At 42.9% G+C, this 13812-nt stretch overlaps 1 protein-coding gene across 1 annotated transcript in view; it reads left to right on the top strand.

Annotated features, from left to right (window-relative positions):
- Window positions 1-215: 215 nt before the first annotated feature.
- The window catches only part of LOC142665507 (melanoregulin-like), a 27828-nt gene continuing 14231 nt past the window's right edge, over window positions 216-13812 (top strand). The window contains exons 1-2 of the mRNA XM_075845222.1: window positions 216-2382; window positions 3964-4123. Coding sequence (XP_075701337.1) covers window positions 2303-2382; window positions 3964-4123 — 240 coding nt within the window. The 5' untranslated portion in view covers window positions 216-2302. The remainder of the gene's footprint in view (window positions 2383-3963; window positions 4124-13812) is intronic.

The raw sequence follows: 13812 nt of genomic DNA, 5'->3' as shown, positions 1-13812 counted from the left end.
GGGCCACTAAATGGCCACTACAGGGGGAAATATACAGTGTGTGGCACTTAGGGGGCATTATACTGTGTGGGTACAATTAGAGGACAAAATACTGTGTCCTTGAAGGGTTATAATATATTAAATATTATACTGTATGGGGGGGGGGGGCACTAAAGGGGCATTATACTGTGGGTGGCATACTTTTTTTATGGGGCTTTTTTTTTTTATGAAGGAGGTGGGGTGCCATCTATCCTAAGGCCGACCCTGCTGGCAGCTGCATCACATAGAATCCATTTGGTCTCTTCGGTTTTTATTGTTCTATGAAGATATTTGCATGTTGCCAAAGAAATTTATGAACTCTACACATCTTGAACTCTTCTATGTAGGAAGTGTTATGCTTCCCGGGCTTGGCTTTAGTCAAAACTCACAGTTTGTTGCAAAATTGCATGAAGGTGCTGAGTGGCATTTTCACATTTAGCCACGTGATGGCTACTTTCAGGTGGTATACTATTATTTATTTATTTTTTTAACTGTATAATTCACATTTTATTTGTGTCTGTGAAAAGTTTGTGAATGGTCTTGAAACCCCTTGTAGGGAAAGGGTTAAATTCCAAGTCTAGGGATAGACTCAATTGCTTGAGTGGCTGGCAGTTCAGAAATGTTAGATGTTCTAGTGAGTGGTGTCCTTACACACTGACCATTTCTTGAAGGAACAAAAAAAAAAAAAAAAAGCTTTGTTCATGGGCATTTTAGTTAAAAAGTTGTGAACCGTGTGAAAGACAAATATCTATTAAACCACACCCACTTACCATAAGGCACTGCCCCTTTCCAGGTAACCACGCCCCTCCTGACTGGCAGATAGCCGGTTGTGGGAGATATACGTTTGCTAGTAACTAGTGACATCACTAGGAGACTTGATGATCTATTCTCCTCAGTAGATACATTACATTCTTATGAAGGCCACATTCTGCAGACCTCACTGTGTAGGTGGCCGGTGCTCTTTAAATAAACCGTGACCCTGGGGTCTTGTTATATGATCTCCTGGAAGATCAGCCTGACTGTAATGTGTTTATGACTGGTAAACCCTTTTAGTGGGTCACATGGAGGCCTTTTATAGCCTAATTTATTGATTTTTAACCCCTTAAGCACTGACCTATTTTGTGTCTTTGAGACTGAGTGATTTTAATGTGTTTTTTTTTTTGGTTTTCTTGTCCAAAAGCTATAAAAAAATTTCCATTGAGGGATGATAACGTTTTTATTGGCACCATTTTGGGGTACATGTTATTTCTTGATTTAACTTTTTTTATGGGGGAAAATGGAAAAAAACATGCAATTCTGCTAGATAAATCTGGGGTGCAGATGGGCTGATTGAGGGCGCTCGCTCTGTCTAACTACTTAGATGCCACGATGCTATTGGCCATTTAACACCTTAGATGTCATGGTCGTGATCAGAGTTAACTCTGATCCTGGTTAGAGTAGCAAGAGGTTGGCTGTATGTTACACTGCAAATGGGATCTAATGGTACCTTCATTTGCAGGGAGGGGTTAACTATCTAACTCAGGCCAAAGGAATTTATTGAGTTGCATGCAATCCTGTGGGCTGCAGCTGTCGCCCACTTCTTAAAATCAATCTGTTGCTACCAAAAGTCTGTCTCTTAGGCCTTATTCACATATTGCAGTTTTGGTGCTGTTCTGACCAACTACGAGGTGGTATGCTTATGTTCTATACATAAATACCCTTACAATGTTATTTAAAGGGATATGTTCACATTTTATCAGCTGGTGGGGAAAAAGAAGCACCCTGCTTGATCTTCGGGCGGATTCCGGACGAATTTCCCATTTTATGTCAATGTGAGGGAGGAATCTTCCTGCTGACAGGAATGGTTCCACAGCGGATTTTGCGGCGAGACTCGCCACGTATAACCCACCGTGTGAACAGGCCCTTAAAATAACAAAAAAAATAAACTAGAATGCAGATTTCACCTTCCTGTAGATGTGAGAGATCCCGAGTGTGAAGTTTTTCTGACCCGGTATTGACACTCTCCGCTCCATAGATTAACCCCTCTCACTAACAAAGCCCACATGAAATATTCCTCTGCTTCCCATCCTCATACAGGGTGATGATAGGAGGTGTCGTCATAACCACCCCCTACTTATCACGCTCCTTAGCTGGAGGCTTTTAGTTGTGCTGATGCCCATGTGACTCTCTTGTTCTTTCATCCCAATTACAGTGATTTTTTTTATTTTTTTCTCTGTATATTTAACACCACCCATGCTAAGACCCCCCCCCCAACCTACCACTACTTGCAGTATTGACCCCCAACATGGCACAACGCAGGACCTTCTATCGCTTCTTGTGCTGCTGCTGTCATGAGGAGGCACCAGAGAAGAGCCCTTTAATCAGGTAAAGCTTCAGGTTTATCTTCAGGAGAGAACCTATGACTAGACTAAGTTCTTCCGATCTTGAATTATAATTATTATAATGTGGCCATGCAAACCTATTGTTATGTCTGTGTATGGTCTGCTTTTTCCCCACAACAGCACCACTCTTGTCTATGGGCTGTATCTGGTATTGCAGCTCGTTGTCATTAAAGTGAATAGGGCTGATATGCAGTACCAGACACAGTCCATGAACAGGAGAGGCGCTCTTTCTGGAAAAAACAGCAGACAACCTCTTTTTAGTACCTTTCATATTTTTTCGATTTTGCATCTCCTTTTCTGCATATTTACCATTATATAAAGTTGAAGAGCATCGTCTATTTTATATAGACAGACCTGGCTCATTCTTGGATGCAGTGTCTTGGTTATTTCCTTATCTGTGTAAGGGCACCTTCCGACCGTACTGTTATTGCCGTACGACAAAAAAGTTGGGAACTCTGCAGTAGACAAAATAACTTTTTGCTGCTTTAAAGATTAGTGGGTGAGACCCAAACCTGTGGTCAGTATATACAGGTTTGTTTGGAGTACGATCACTGGAGCAGGCGTCTACTCCACCAGCACAAGCCCCTGTTGACCCTGTGAGACCGGCAAAGATCATCTTTTTTAATAGGTCTTTCATCTGTGTAGCAGCACCATTAATACTGCTGAGATATGGGGTCCATTCCAGGTTGGTCTCATCTTCATTTGAATAGGTGGTGAGAACATGTACAAGGATGTGGTCTCTGCTGTGGCGAATTAGTTAATCCCAAAGATGTTTTCTAACATATTAAAAAAACATTTGTGTGCCATTTTTAGGGCATCTGTTCATCAGAAGAACTTAGTCCCTCCTCATACATGTGACACTTGCCTCTTTGCGACAAAATATTGGACATTATGAACCTTCAAATGATCTTCTAAGGATAGGGTGGCGTGTGGCAGATTTGTTGCAGAAATCTGACCCATAAACCTAAATGGGTTTTGTAGAAATAATCCCATTTAGATGTATAAAATTGATCTCTTCGACATGTGGTCATACCCATAAGCTTTCCATAAGGAGAACTCCACCATAAACATGCATGCTGGGCCGAGCTTGCATGTTTATTTCAAGGTGGAGAGGGGCATAATCTGTTTCCAGAAACCTCTCCTCCATTTGCATTTTTTGGGAGAGTAAGGAGGGCCCCCATACACATGAGATTATTGGCCAATCTCCCGAAAATCAACAACTTTTTTTTTTTTTCTAAGGGTCATGGGCACCTTTAAGAGGGTAAACATCTAAAACCTGGGTTTGGCCCTACCTGATCTAGTTAAAGGGGTTGTCTTCTCTCCCAATCACAGTGTTCTCTTGTAGAAAATGCAGTTTTGATGACTTCATGTAGTACATTACTTCTATTACTTGATGCGTTGCATTTCGAGTAGTACATATTCTTAGCCATAGCCGTATTCTACAATTGACGTGTTACAACTGATTGACGTTTTTCGTGTTTGTGTAGTTGGGCACTGGTAAAGCCCCCTCCTGCCAAACCAACTTGATCATGCTGAACTTGTCATTTCTTCTCAATACTTGTAGTGATACACTCTTGTACTTTGACCGGGAGGTGAAGCGTCGCAGAGCAGAAGAGGCAAATTTGTGGAATGAACCCCAAGATGTGTCTCATACTGAAAGAGATGATGACCGGGATCTATACAACTTACTTCATAAGAGAGCACGGACACGAAGGGGGTCAGAGGTCAGTAAGTGAGGACAGATGAAGAATAACAATAACTGAATGAACAGCAGAACAAGAAAATGTTAAGAATTCTCAAATAAAAAGGTGCGCGCACGTGTGTGTGTGTGTGTGTGTGTGTGTGTGTGTGTGCGCACATATATACATACGCACGCGTGTATATATGTACATATACACACACGCGCGCGCGCACACACATACACACATGTATACATATATATACACACGTATACGCACGCATAAGGGTCACTTAGAAATTTCCTTATTTTTGAAAGAAAAGCACAGTTTTTTTCAATGAAGATAACATTAAATTAATCAGAAATACACTCTATACATTGTTAATGTGCTAAATGACTATTCTAGCTGCAAACGTCTGGTTTTTAATGCAATATCTACATAGGTGTATAGAGGCCCATTTCCAGCAACCATCACTCCAGTGTTCTAATGGTACATTGTGTTTGCTAACTCTGTTAGAAGGCTAATGGATGATTAGAAAACCCTTGTGCAATTATGTTAGCACCGCTGTAAACCGTTTCGCTGTTTAGAGGAGCTATAAAACTGACCTTCCTTTGAGCTAGTTGAGAATCTGGAGCATTACATTTGTGGGTTCGAATAAACTCTCCAAATGGCTAGAAAAAGAGAGCTTTCATGTGAAACTCGACACTCTATACTTGTTCTTAGAAATTAAGGCTATTCCATGCGAGAAATTGCCAAGAAACTGAAGGGAGTAGTACACACCGTTGTAGGAAATCTTCAGAGGACAGCACAAACAGGCTCTAACCAGAGTAGAAAGAGAAGTGGGAGGCCCCGCTGCACAACTGAGCAACAAGACAAGTACATTAGAGTCTCTAGTTTGAGAAATAGACGCCTCACAGGTCCTCAACTGGCAGCTTCATTAAATAGTACCCGCAAAACGCCAGTGTCAACGTCTGCAGTGAAGAGGTGACTCCGGGATGCTGGCCTTCAGGGCAGAGTGGCAAAGAAAAAGCCATATCTGAGACTGGCTAATAAAAGGAAAAGATTAATATGGGCAAAAGCACACAGACATTGCACAGAGGAAGATTGGAAAAAAGTGTTATGGACAGACGAATCGAAGTTTGAGGTGTTGGATCACACAGAAGAACATTTGTGAGACGCAGAACAACTGAAAGGATGCTGGAAGAGTGCCTGACGCCATCTGTCAAGCAGGGTGGAGGTAATGTGATGGTCTGGGGTTGCTTTGGTGCTGGTAAAGTGGGAGATTTGTACAAGGTAAAAGGGATTTTGAATAAGGAAGGCTATCACTCCATTTTGCAACGCCATGCCATACCCTGTGGACAGCGCTTGATTGGAGCCAATTTCATCCTACAACAGGACAATGACCCAAAGCACACCTCCAAATTATGCAAGAACTATTTAGGGAAGAAGCAGGCAGCTGGTATTCTATCTGTAATGGACTGACCAGCGCAGTCACCAGATCTCAAACCCATAGGAGTTGTGGGAGCAGCTTGACCGTATGGTACGCAAGAAGTGCCCATCAAGCCAAACCAACTTGTGGGAGGGGCCTCTGGAAGCATGGGGTGAAATTTCTCCCAATTACCTCAGCAAATTAACAGCTAGAATACCAAAGGTCTGCAATGCTGTAATTGCTGCAAATGGAGCATTCTTTGACGAAAGCAAAGTATGAAGGAGAAAATTATTATTTCAAATAAAAATCATTATTTCTAACCTTGTCAATGTCTTGACTATATTTTCTAGTCATTTTGTAACTCATTTGATAAATATAAGTGTGAGTTTTCATGGAAAACACAATTGTCTGGGTGACCCCAAACTTTTGAATGTGTGTGTGTGTGTATATATATATATATATATATATATATATATACACACACACACACACACGCACATGTACATACGCGCGTGTGTGTATTGGAAGGGAATTAGGTAGTGGGACAGTCGTCTCCTGGGGTAGACGGGCACTCGGTATCAAACGGCAGTAAATTTCAGTCCGCACAGCAAAGATGTGGTACTACTGGCCTTAGCCAGTTTTATTTACAGGTTTGTACATGAAATTTAAAAGAAAACAAACAAAAGAAAACTCTATACCTGTCCGGCACTAACTATACAGTAGGTATCCTAACTAACACCGTGCAGGCCTAATGCCTGGCACCATAAACCATGTAGACCATACAACCTGTTATGAACGCAGTCAGTTTGCTCTCACAAGCTCCCCTCCCCAGGCTGAGAGAGAGTGTCACTGAACTGCAGCCTTTTTAAAGGACTATCACACCTGATCCCTGATTAATAGCTAGACAGCCCAAGACTAGGACTGTGTGGATGGCGTGGGGACCCACCCATCTCTCCCCACTCCAACAACCAGGCCCTTTTCCAGGTTTTAGATAAACCTATTGCAGAGGGAGAACCACATTCCCTGCTGAATTTATTCCCTGGTTGTTTTTAGATAGCAGAAGACAGAAATCTTGGGGAAATATAGACCCCATCCACAACCTCTCCACATGGTCTGTCACAGTGGGTGTGTGTGTGTGTGTGTGTGTGTGTGTGTGTGTGTGTGTATATATATATATATATATATATATATATGCGCGCAATTTCTCCCAACCATCCAGGAGCAATTTGGTGATGAACAATGCTATTTCCAGCATGATGGACCATGTTAAAACTAAACTAAGGGGCTCGGTGAACAATAGTTTTTTACATTTTGGGTTCATGGCCAGAAAAATCCCCAGATCTCAATCTCATTGAGACCCTGTGGTCACTCCTCAAAAAGTGGGTGGACAAAAAAAAAAACACAGAAATTGTGATAGACTCCGAGCACTGATTAGGTAAGAATTGGTCATCGGTCAGGATTTGGCCCAGAAGCTGACATCCAGCATGGCAGAGCTTTTACTTCGGCAATTCGAAGGGTCAACACTGTAAATATTAAGTCTTTGCATAAACTTGATGTATTTGTCAAAAGTTTAAAAACTTATGAAATGCTTATAATTGTACTTCAGTAACCATAGAAACATCTGACTAAAAGATCTAAAAACCCGGAAGCAGAACACTTTGTGAAAACCAAAATCTGCGTCGGTCTCAAAACTGTTCTCAGATGTGTTATCTATGGTCACCCGGCTCTAACAAGTGGTACAGAAAGTTGGTTTAGACGTAATCCGTTAAAGGGGTCTTCCACCTTCTGACAACTGATGACCTATCCACCGGATAGGTCATCACTATATCATCGGTGCGGGTCTGGTGCCAGGACGCCGCACCGTTAAACCGCTCAAGTGGCCTGCGGGCACCGGATGTTATGGCACATAATGCGGTGTACGTAGCCGTAAGCAGTTGGCTCCGTACATAGCATAGCGAATATGCTGTAGAAGCTCGGCCGATATTCCATGGCCGGGGCCAACTGCTTCCGGCGTGTTAGTCCAGTGTATGGAGGCACCCCACAGATAATGTACTGATGATAGGTAAGTATAAAGTACTGTACAGTGTGGAGAAGAATGGTTAATAAATGAAAGTGATGGGGGGGGGGGACAAGACCATATGCACTTTAAATAAGCTTTACTGCTCGGAGTTGTGCCTAAAATGATCATCTTGCCTCCTGTTGTTTGACTTTCTTTCCATGTAAAAATAATAAAAATGTTCTTTCTTTATATTTGCTCTGAGAAGATAGTCTTTAAAAAGAAAAAAATATATATCACGTCTTTGTAATTTGTGTAATTTATTTTTCTACTTTATTTATATTGAGGTTCCTACGCCCCTTAAAGAAGCGCTGTGGAGAGATGATGTCCCCGTCTGCCATTCTTTAACAAGAAATATATATTTTAAAGCCCCTCAGTCCTGCGAATATCTTTCTTAGCTGCAGATGATAAAGCGTTTTACTAATAAGGTGCTAGTGGCATTTACTGTTTTGGCTAGGGGCTGGTGCTCTACAGGGCAATGCATTTCTCTTTTAAAAGAACGCACTGGTGAAGGGCTTTCTAGGAGGAGATTCTGTGAATAGAGCTCGCAAGTTCCTGACTTGTCTAATTCATCAGCAGAAAACTTTACCAGTGTACTACCTCTGGTGTCGAGAGCCGGCTGTAAATTCTTCCAAAGATGACTTGTTCTTATTCCTGCCGGAAGTGACGTTTACATTTGGTCTTATGGAGACAATAACAGACCAAACTGAGCACAATCCATGTAGTGTGGTGATTAAGTGGTTGTCTAAACAGTGAGTGTCTTCTGTGTTCAAATCCTGATGTGTGGCCTTGTCTAAAAGGGAACTCTGCTGGGTGTTGTTTATAGTGGTGTGGAGACAGCGCAGTGCAATTGTTGCTGCATAAGAAAATTACTTATACAGCTGGCTCTTTTAACCCCTTCCCGACATTTGCCGTAAATGTACGTCATGGAAAGCAATGACTTCCCGCAAAATGCCGTATATTTACGGCAAATGTTTGGCACCGGTTCAGAAGCTGAGCCGGTGCCATCATCGTCGGATCTCAGCTGTATCTTACAGCTGACATCCGACTGTAATGGCGAGGACCTAAATTAGCTTCGATCCCCGCCATTAACCCCTTAAGTGCAGCGCTCAAACGCGATCGCTGCACTTAAGGTGTTTGCAGCTCATCGGAACCCCAGCAATGGCAACCGGAGGCCTAATACTGGCCTCCCGGTCCGCCTAGCACCGAAGCTGGTCAAGATCCGCCCGGCGGTGGAGCCTGATCGGCTTCCGTAGCTGCCGGCAAGATGGCGCCGGGTCAGGAGCTGATCCGGCGTCATCAGCGATGGAAGTCCGCTGTACTGTACAGCTGACATCCACCTGTAACGGCAGGAATCGGAGCTAGCTCCAATCCCTGCCATTAACCCCTTCGATGCAGCAATCGAAAGCGATTGCTGCATCGTAGTGGTTACTAGCAGATCGCCAGCCCTGACAGGCAATCAGGACTGGCGACTGCTGTTATGGCAACAGGAGACACAATGGTCTCCTGCTCTGCCATTATGGAAGCCGATTTAGGCCCCGCCGGGAGGCGAAGCCTAGTCGGCTTGCTGTCAGTGAATGACTGACAGATCTAATACATTGCACTACATAGGTAGTGCAATGTATTAGAAAAAAAAATATCTGACCGTTGGACCTTCAAGTCCCCTAGCGGGACTTGAGAAAAAGTGTAAAAAAAGTATAAAAAAGTGCAAAAAATAAAAGTTTGAAAACAATAAAATTTTCAAGTAATCAAATAAAACACAAACCCCCTTTTACTCTTATCAAGTCCTTTATTATTGAAAAATAATAATAAACCATATGTATTTGGTATTGCCACGACCGTAACGACCTGAGGTATCAAAATATGATATTATTTATTGCACGCGGTGAACAGCGTAAAAAAAAACTTAAACTTTACCAGAGTTTCTGTTTTTTGGTCACTTTGCCCTACAACTATTAGAATAAAAAGTGATCAAAAAGTCGCACGTATCCAAAAATGGTACCTATAAAAACTATAGCTCGTCCCGCAAAAAACAAGCCCTCATACACCTCCGTCGACAAAAAAAATGAAAAAGTTATGGTTCTCATAACTTGGCGACAGAAAAAATACATTCTTTTTACAAAAGTAATTTTATTGTGCAAAAAGTTGTAAAACATAAAAAAGTGCTATAAATTAGGTATCGCCGGAATCGTACGGACCCGCAGAATAAAGTTAACATGTCATTTATAACGCATGGTGAACGCTGTATAAAAAAACCTAAAAAAGCTGTGCCAGAATTGCGTTTTTTTTGTTTACCTGGCAGTCCAAAAAATAGGATAAAAGGTGATCAGAAAGTTGCATGTACCCCAAAATGGTACCAATAATAACTACAGCTCGTCCTGCAACAAACCAGCCCTCATACCGCTACGTCTATGAAAAATAAAATTAGTTATGGCTCCAATAAGTCAGGAAATAAAAAAATATGCAGTTGTGCCTGAGGGGAACATTTCTTCTGTTTCAAGAGGCGATTTATCAAGGACCTAAAATTAGGGAACCAAGAAGGGGAGAGCCCAAACATATCCGCTGGAAGCGACGGTGCCCGTATTATACCAGGACAACACTTTCCCAGCAAAATTCCCCAAACTACAAAGGTGCGGAGTGTGGACCAAAAGGGGCATAAGAAAGGATGCCATTTATCAGTGCGACACCAGCCTGTGCAGAAAGGATTGCTTCACAGCGTAACACACATCTATGGATTATTTTATTTTTTATTTTTATCCCATTATTATACCACCTGACTATGCCCCTTATATACTCCGCCCCGCTTACATGTACCCCCACATTATAAATGGAAACACCAGCAATACTCAAACAAATATAGTACCAAGCAAAATCCGCTCTCCAAAAGCCAAATGGTGCTCCCTCGGCTCTGAGAAATGGGACAATAAGAATGTCTTGAGAACAACCTGAGCTGGTGGTCTGGTTCTTAAGTTGCAGCCTAAACTGTGAGTGTCTTCTGTGCAGACCCTGGTTCAAATCCTGTTGTGTGACCTTGTCGAAAAGGGAACTCTGCTGGGTGGTGTTTATAGTGGTGTGGAGGCAGTGCAGTGAAATTGTTACTTATATGAAGAAAGTTACTTTTGCAGCTGTCTCTTTTGAGACAGCTGCATTTATATAGTAGATTATTGCAGATTTCAACAATATACTCATCACTCAAACAGGTATCATAATCCATAACTCCATAGATGGCACTTTGGGAAAGGGGAAGCAGCCCAAGGTCACCAGGAGGACAACATGGGGAATAGAACCCACATTGTACAGAAGTGATTCCTGCACTCAACTCGAAACACGCAAGTTGTGAGCTAGCTGCACGGCAGCCTTACATGGACACATTTTTCACATCTTTTAAAAACGGGTAATCGGACCTTCAAGAAAAAAAACTTTAGATCACATTGGGGATGGTGGGGCCATATGACAGCATGGTGGCTTGGGGCTTAAGTGCCTAGGCCTGATTTGATGTAGAGTTAGCCCATATCCCTAGGTTCAAAGCATCATGCATGCTGCTTGTGAGGTAGATGGTGGTCTGCTCACTTATATGAGTTTGTTGCTTGGTGGTGTTTTTCCAACACTTTTGGCAAGTGGCTGACGCTCAACAGGGCAATGCATTTCTCCTTTAAAATGATTCCGCGCCTTGTGAACTTGCACTGGTGAAAGACTTTCAAAACTGAGACACAAGGAGGAGATCCTGGGGATAGAACCAACATGTCCCTGGCCCTTCTAGTTTATCAGCAGAGAAGATTACCGGTGTGCTACCTCTGCTGTCATGAGCCAGCCCCAAAGATGACCTGTTTTTATTCCTGCTGGACGTAATCATGACATTTGGTCTTATGTGGGGGACAATAAGAAAGCCCTGAGATCAACCTGAGCTGGTGGTCTGGTTCTTAAGTTGCAGCCTAAACTGTGAGTGCCTTCTGTGCAGACCCTGGTTCAAATCCTGATGTGTGACCTTGTCTAAAAGGGAACTCTGCTGGGTGGTGTTTATAGTGGTGTGGAGGCAGTGCAGTGAAATTGTTGCTGCATAAGAAAGTTACTTATATGAAGAAAGTTACTTTTGCAGCTGTCTCTTTTGAGACAGCTGCATTTATTTAGTAGATTATTGCACATTTCAGCAATATACTCATCACTCAAACAGGTATCATAATCCATAACTCCATAGATGGCACTTTGGGAAAGGGGGAGCAGCCCAGGGTGACCAGGAGGACAACATGGGGGTTAGGACCCACATTGTACAGAAGTGATTCCTGCCCTCAACTCGGATCACACAAGCTGTGAGTTAGCTGCACGGCAGCTTTACAAGAACACATTTTTCACCTCTTTTAAAACTGAGTAATCCGACCTTCAACAAGAAAAACCTTGGATGACATTGGGACGTGACAGCATGGTGCCAGCACGGTGGCTTGGGGGTTAACTGCTTCTAAGGCTGGAGAGCCTGGAGATAGAACTCACATGGTCCTAACGCCTCTAATTTATTAGCAGAGATTTTTACCAGCGCGCCGCCTCTGCTTTCAACTGCTGGCAAGAAATTCTTCCAAAGATGACATGTTCTTATTCCTGCTGGAAGTGACGTTTACATTTGGTCTTATGGGGACAATAAGAAAGCTCAGATATCAGCCTGGGCTGGTGTTCTGGTGTATAAACAGTGTCTTCTGTGTGGGCCCTTGTTCAACTCCTGAAGTGTGGCCTTGTCAGAGAGGATACCTCGCTGGGTGGAGGTGGTGTAGTGGTGAGGTTGCTGCATAAGAAAGTTACTTACGCGGCTGAACCAGTTTTCTTTTACAGAACATTATTGCAGATTTCAGCAATATTCTTATCACTCAATGAAGTATCACCTTCCTTCACCCCGTAGGTGTTGCTCTATGGGGAAGGGGGATAGCTGAATGTTGAGCACATAAGCTGTGAGCTCGCTGCTCCACCGGACCACATTTTCAACTCATAAAACAAGTGCGGTAATCTGACATTCAACAGAAATCACTTTGCACCGAATCGACCGACGTGCGCTGTGTGCTGTGTCTGGGGGGCTTAGGGCCAGGGCCGGTTTTAGACAGTGTGTTGGCTGCTGGGGCTTGTGTGCCAGGGCTGCTTTTTTGCCTCAGTCCGGCCCTGGTCCACTCCCTACTCTTATGATTTATAATACATATCCCCTATTTCCCTCCACACCTCTACTTATATGCAGTTCTCAATAAGGTCATCCTACCATGTATGTTTAGTAGGGTCCGCTGGCTCCTGCAGCCCCATTTCTCACCTCCATATATACACTGCCGCCTGATGTAAGAAATATATACTTTTTAAATTGAACGCATAAATTGGGCCCTTAGTGGTGCCGTAGCCCACCAACCTCTCATCCCTGTCCTGTTTGTAGCTACTAGATCGTACTATTAGAGGCATAACCCTCGTTTAATAGACCTCACGCTATAACATACCTATAAAAATGGATAAAATCACCCATCTCTGCCAACATCATTTGTTAATATTACATTTTATAAAAGGAGGTAGGGGCTACACCCTGCCCCGGTATGCAAACCTATCCTAGTTTAGCAGGTTATGCTAATTTTTTGAAGGCAACATGCACTAAAAAGTTTACCACGTGTTAGGCCTAAAGGCTATTCCCCCGCCACAAGAATGGGCATATTTTTATCTTTGCTACGGAGCTTCTCTCTTATGTTCACCCCTGGCTACAGTGCAGTAGATGGCACATTTTATGGACCACCAGAAAAATAACATTTGGAGTAAATGAGTCATTTAACGTATCAGTGATTTTACTGGAATAAGGTATATACATTGCAGTTTGCACAATGCTTTTACAGTGATGGGGTCGGTGTGCGCAGTGCATGGAGGTGGTGTGCCAAGTCTGTAAGAGCACGGTTTGTGGATAAATACAAGAAGCTGGTCTTGTGTATGTGCTAGTCTCTTCTCTGGCACACACCACGCCCGATCCCCTGTGTGTACTGTATACAGCTACACACAACCTGCAGCGCTTACTGAAAAACACAAAGCCGGGGAGCTGAGAACCACATATTGCATAATATGGCGCATAGACAAAGCGATAGGGACACAATTATAGAAATGATCTCTTAGCAGAATCATGGTGTAAGCAAGAGCTCTCAGGATTAGGGTGGATTAATAATTTGCAACATGATGGCATAGTAAATGCCTAACAACTTTTATATGAAGAATGTAAGCACTACTACTATATCTAGTTGAGTGCAACAC

Source organism: Rhinoderma darwinii, chromosome 13 (genome assembly GCF_050947455.1).
Source record: "Rhinoderma darwinii isolate aRhiDar2 chromosome 13, aRhiDar2.hap1, whole genome shotgun sequence".
NCBI lineage: Eukaryota > Metazoa > Chordata > Amphibia > Anura > Rhinodermatidae > Rhinoderma > Rhinoderma darwinii.
The sequence above is the reverse complement of the archived record's forward strand: the minus strand, read 5'-3'. Positions and strand labels throughout refer to the sequence as shown.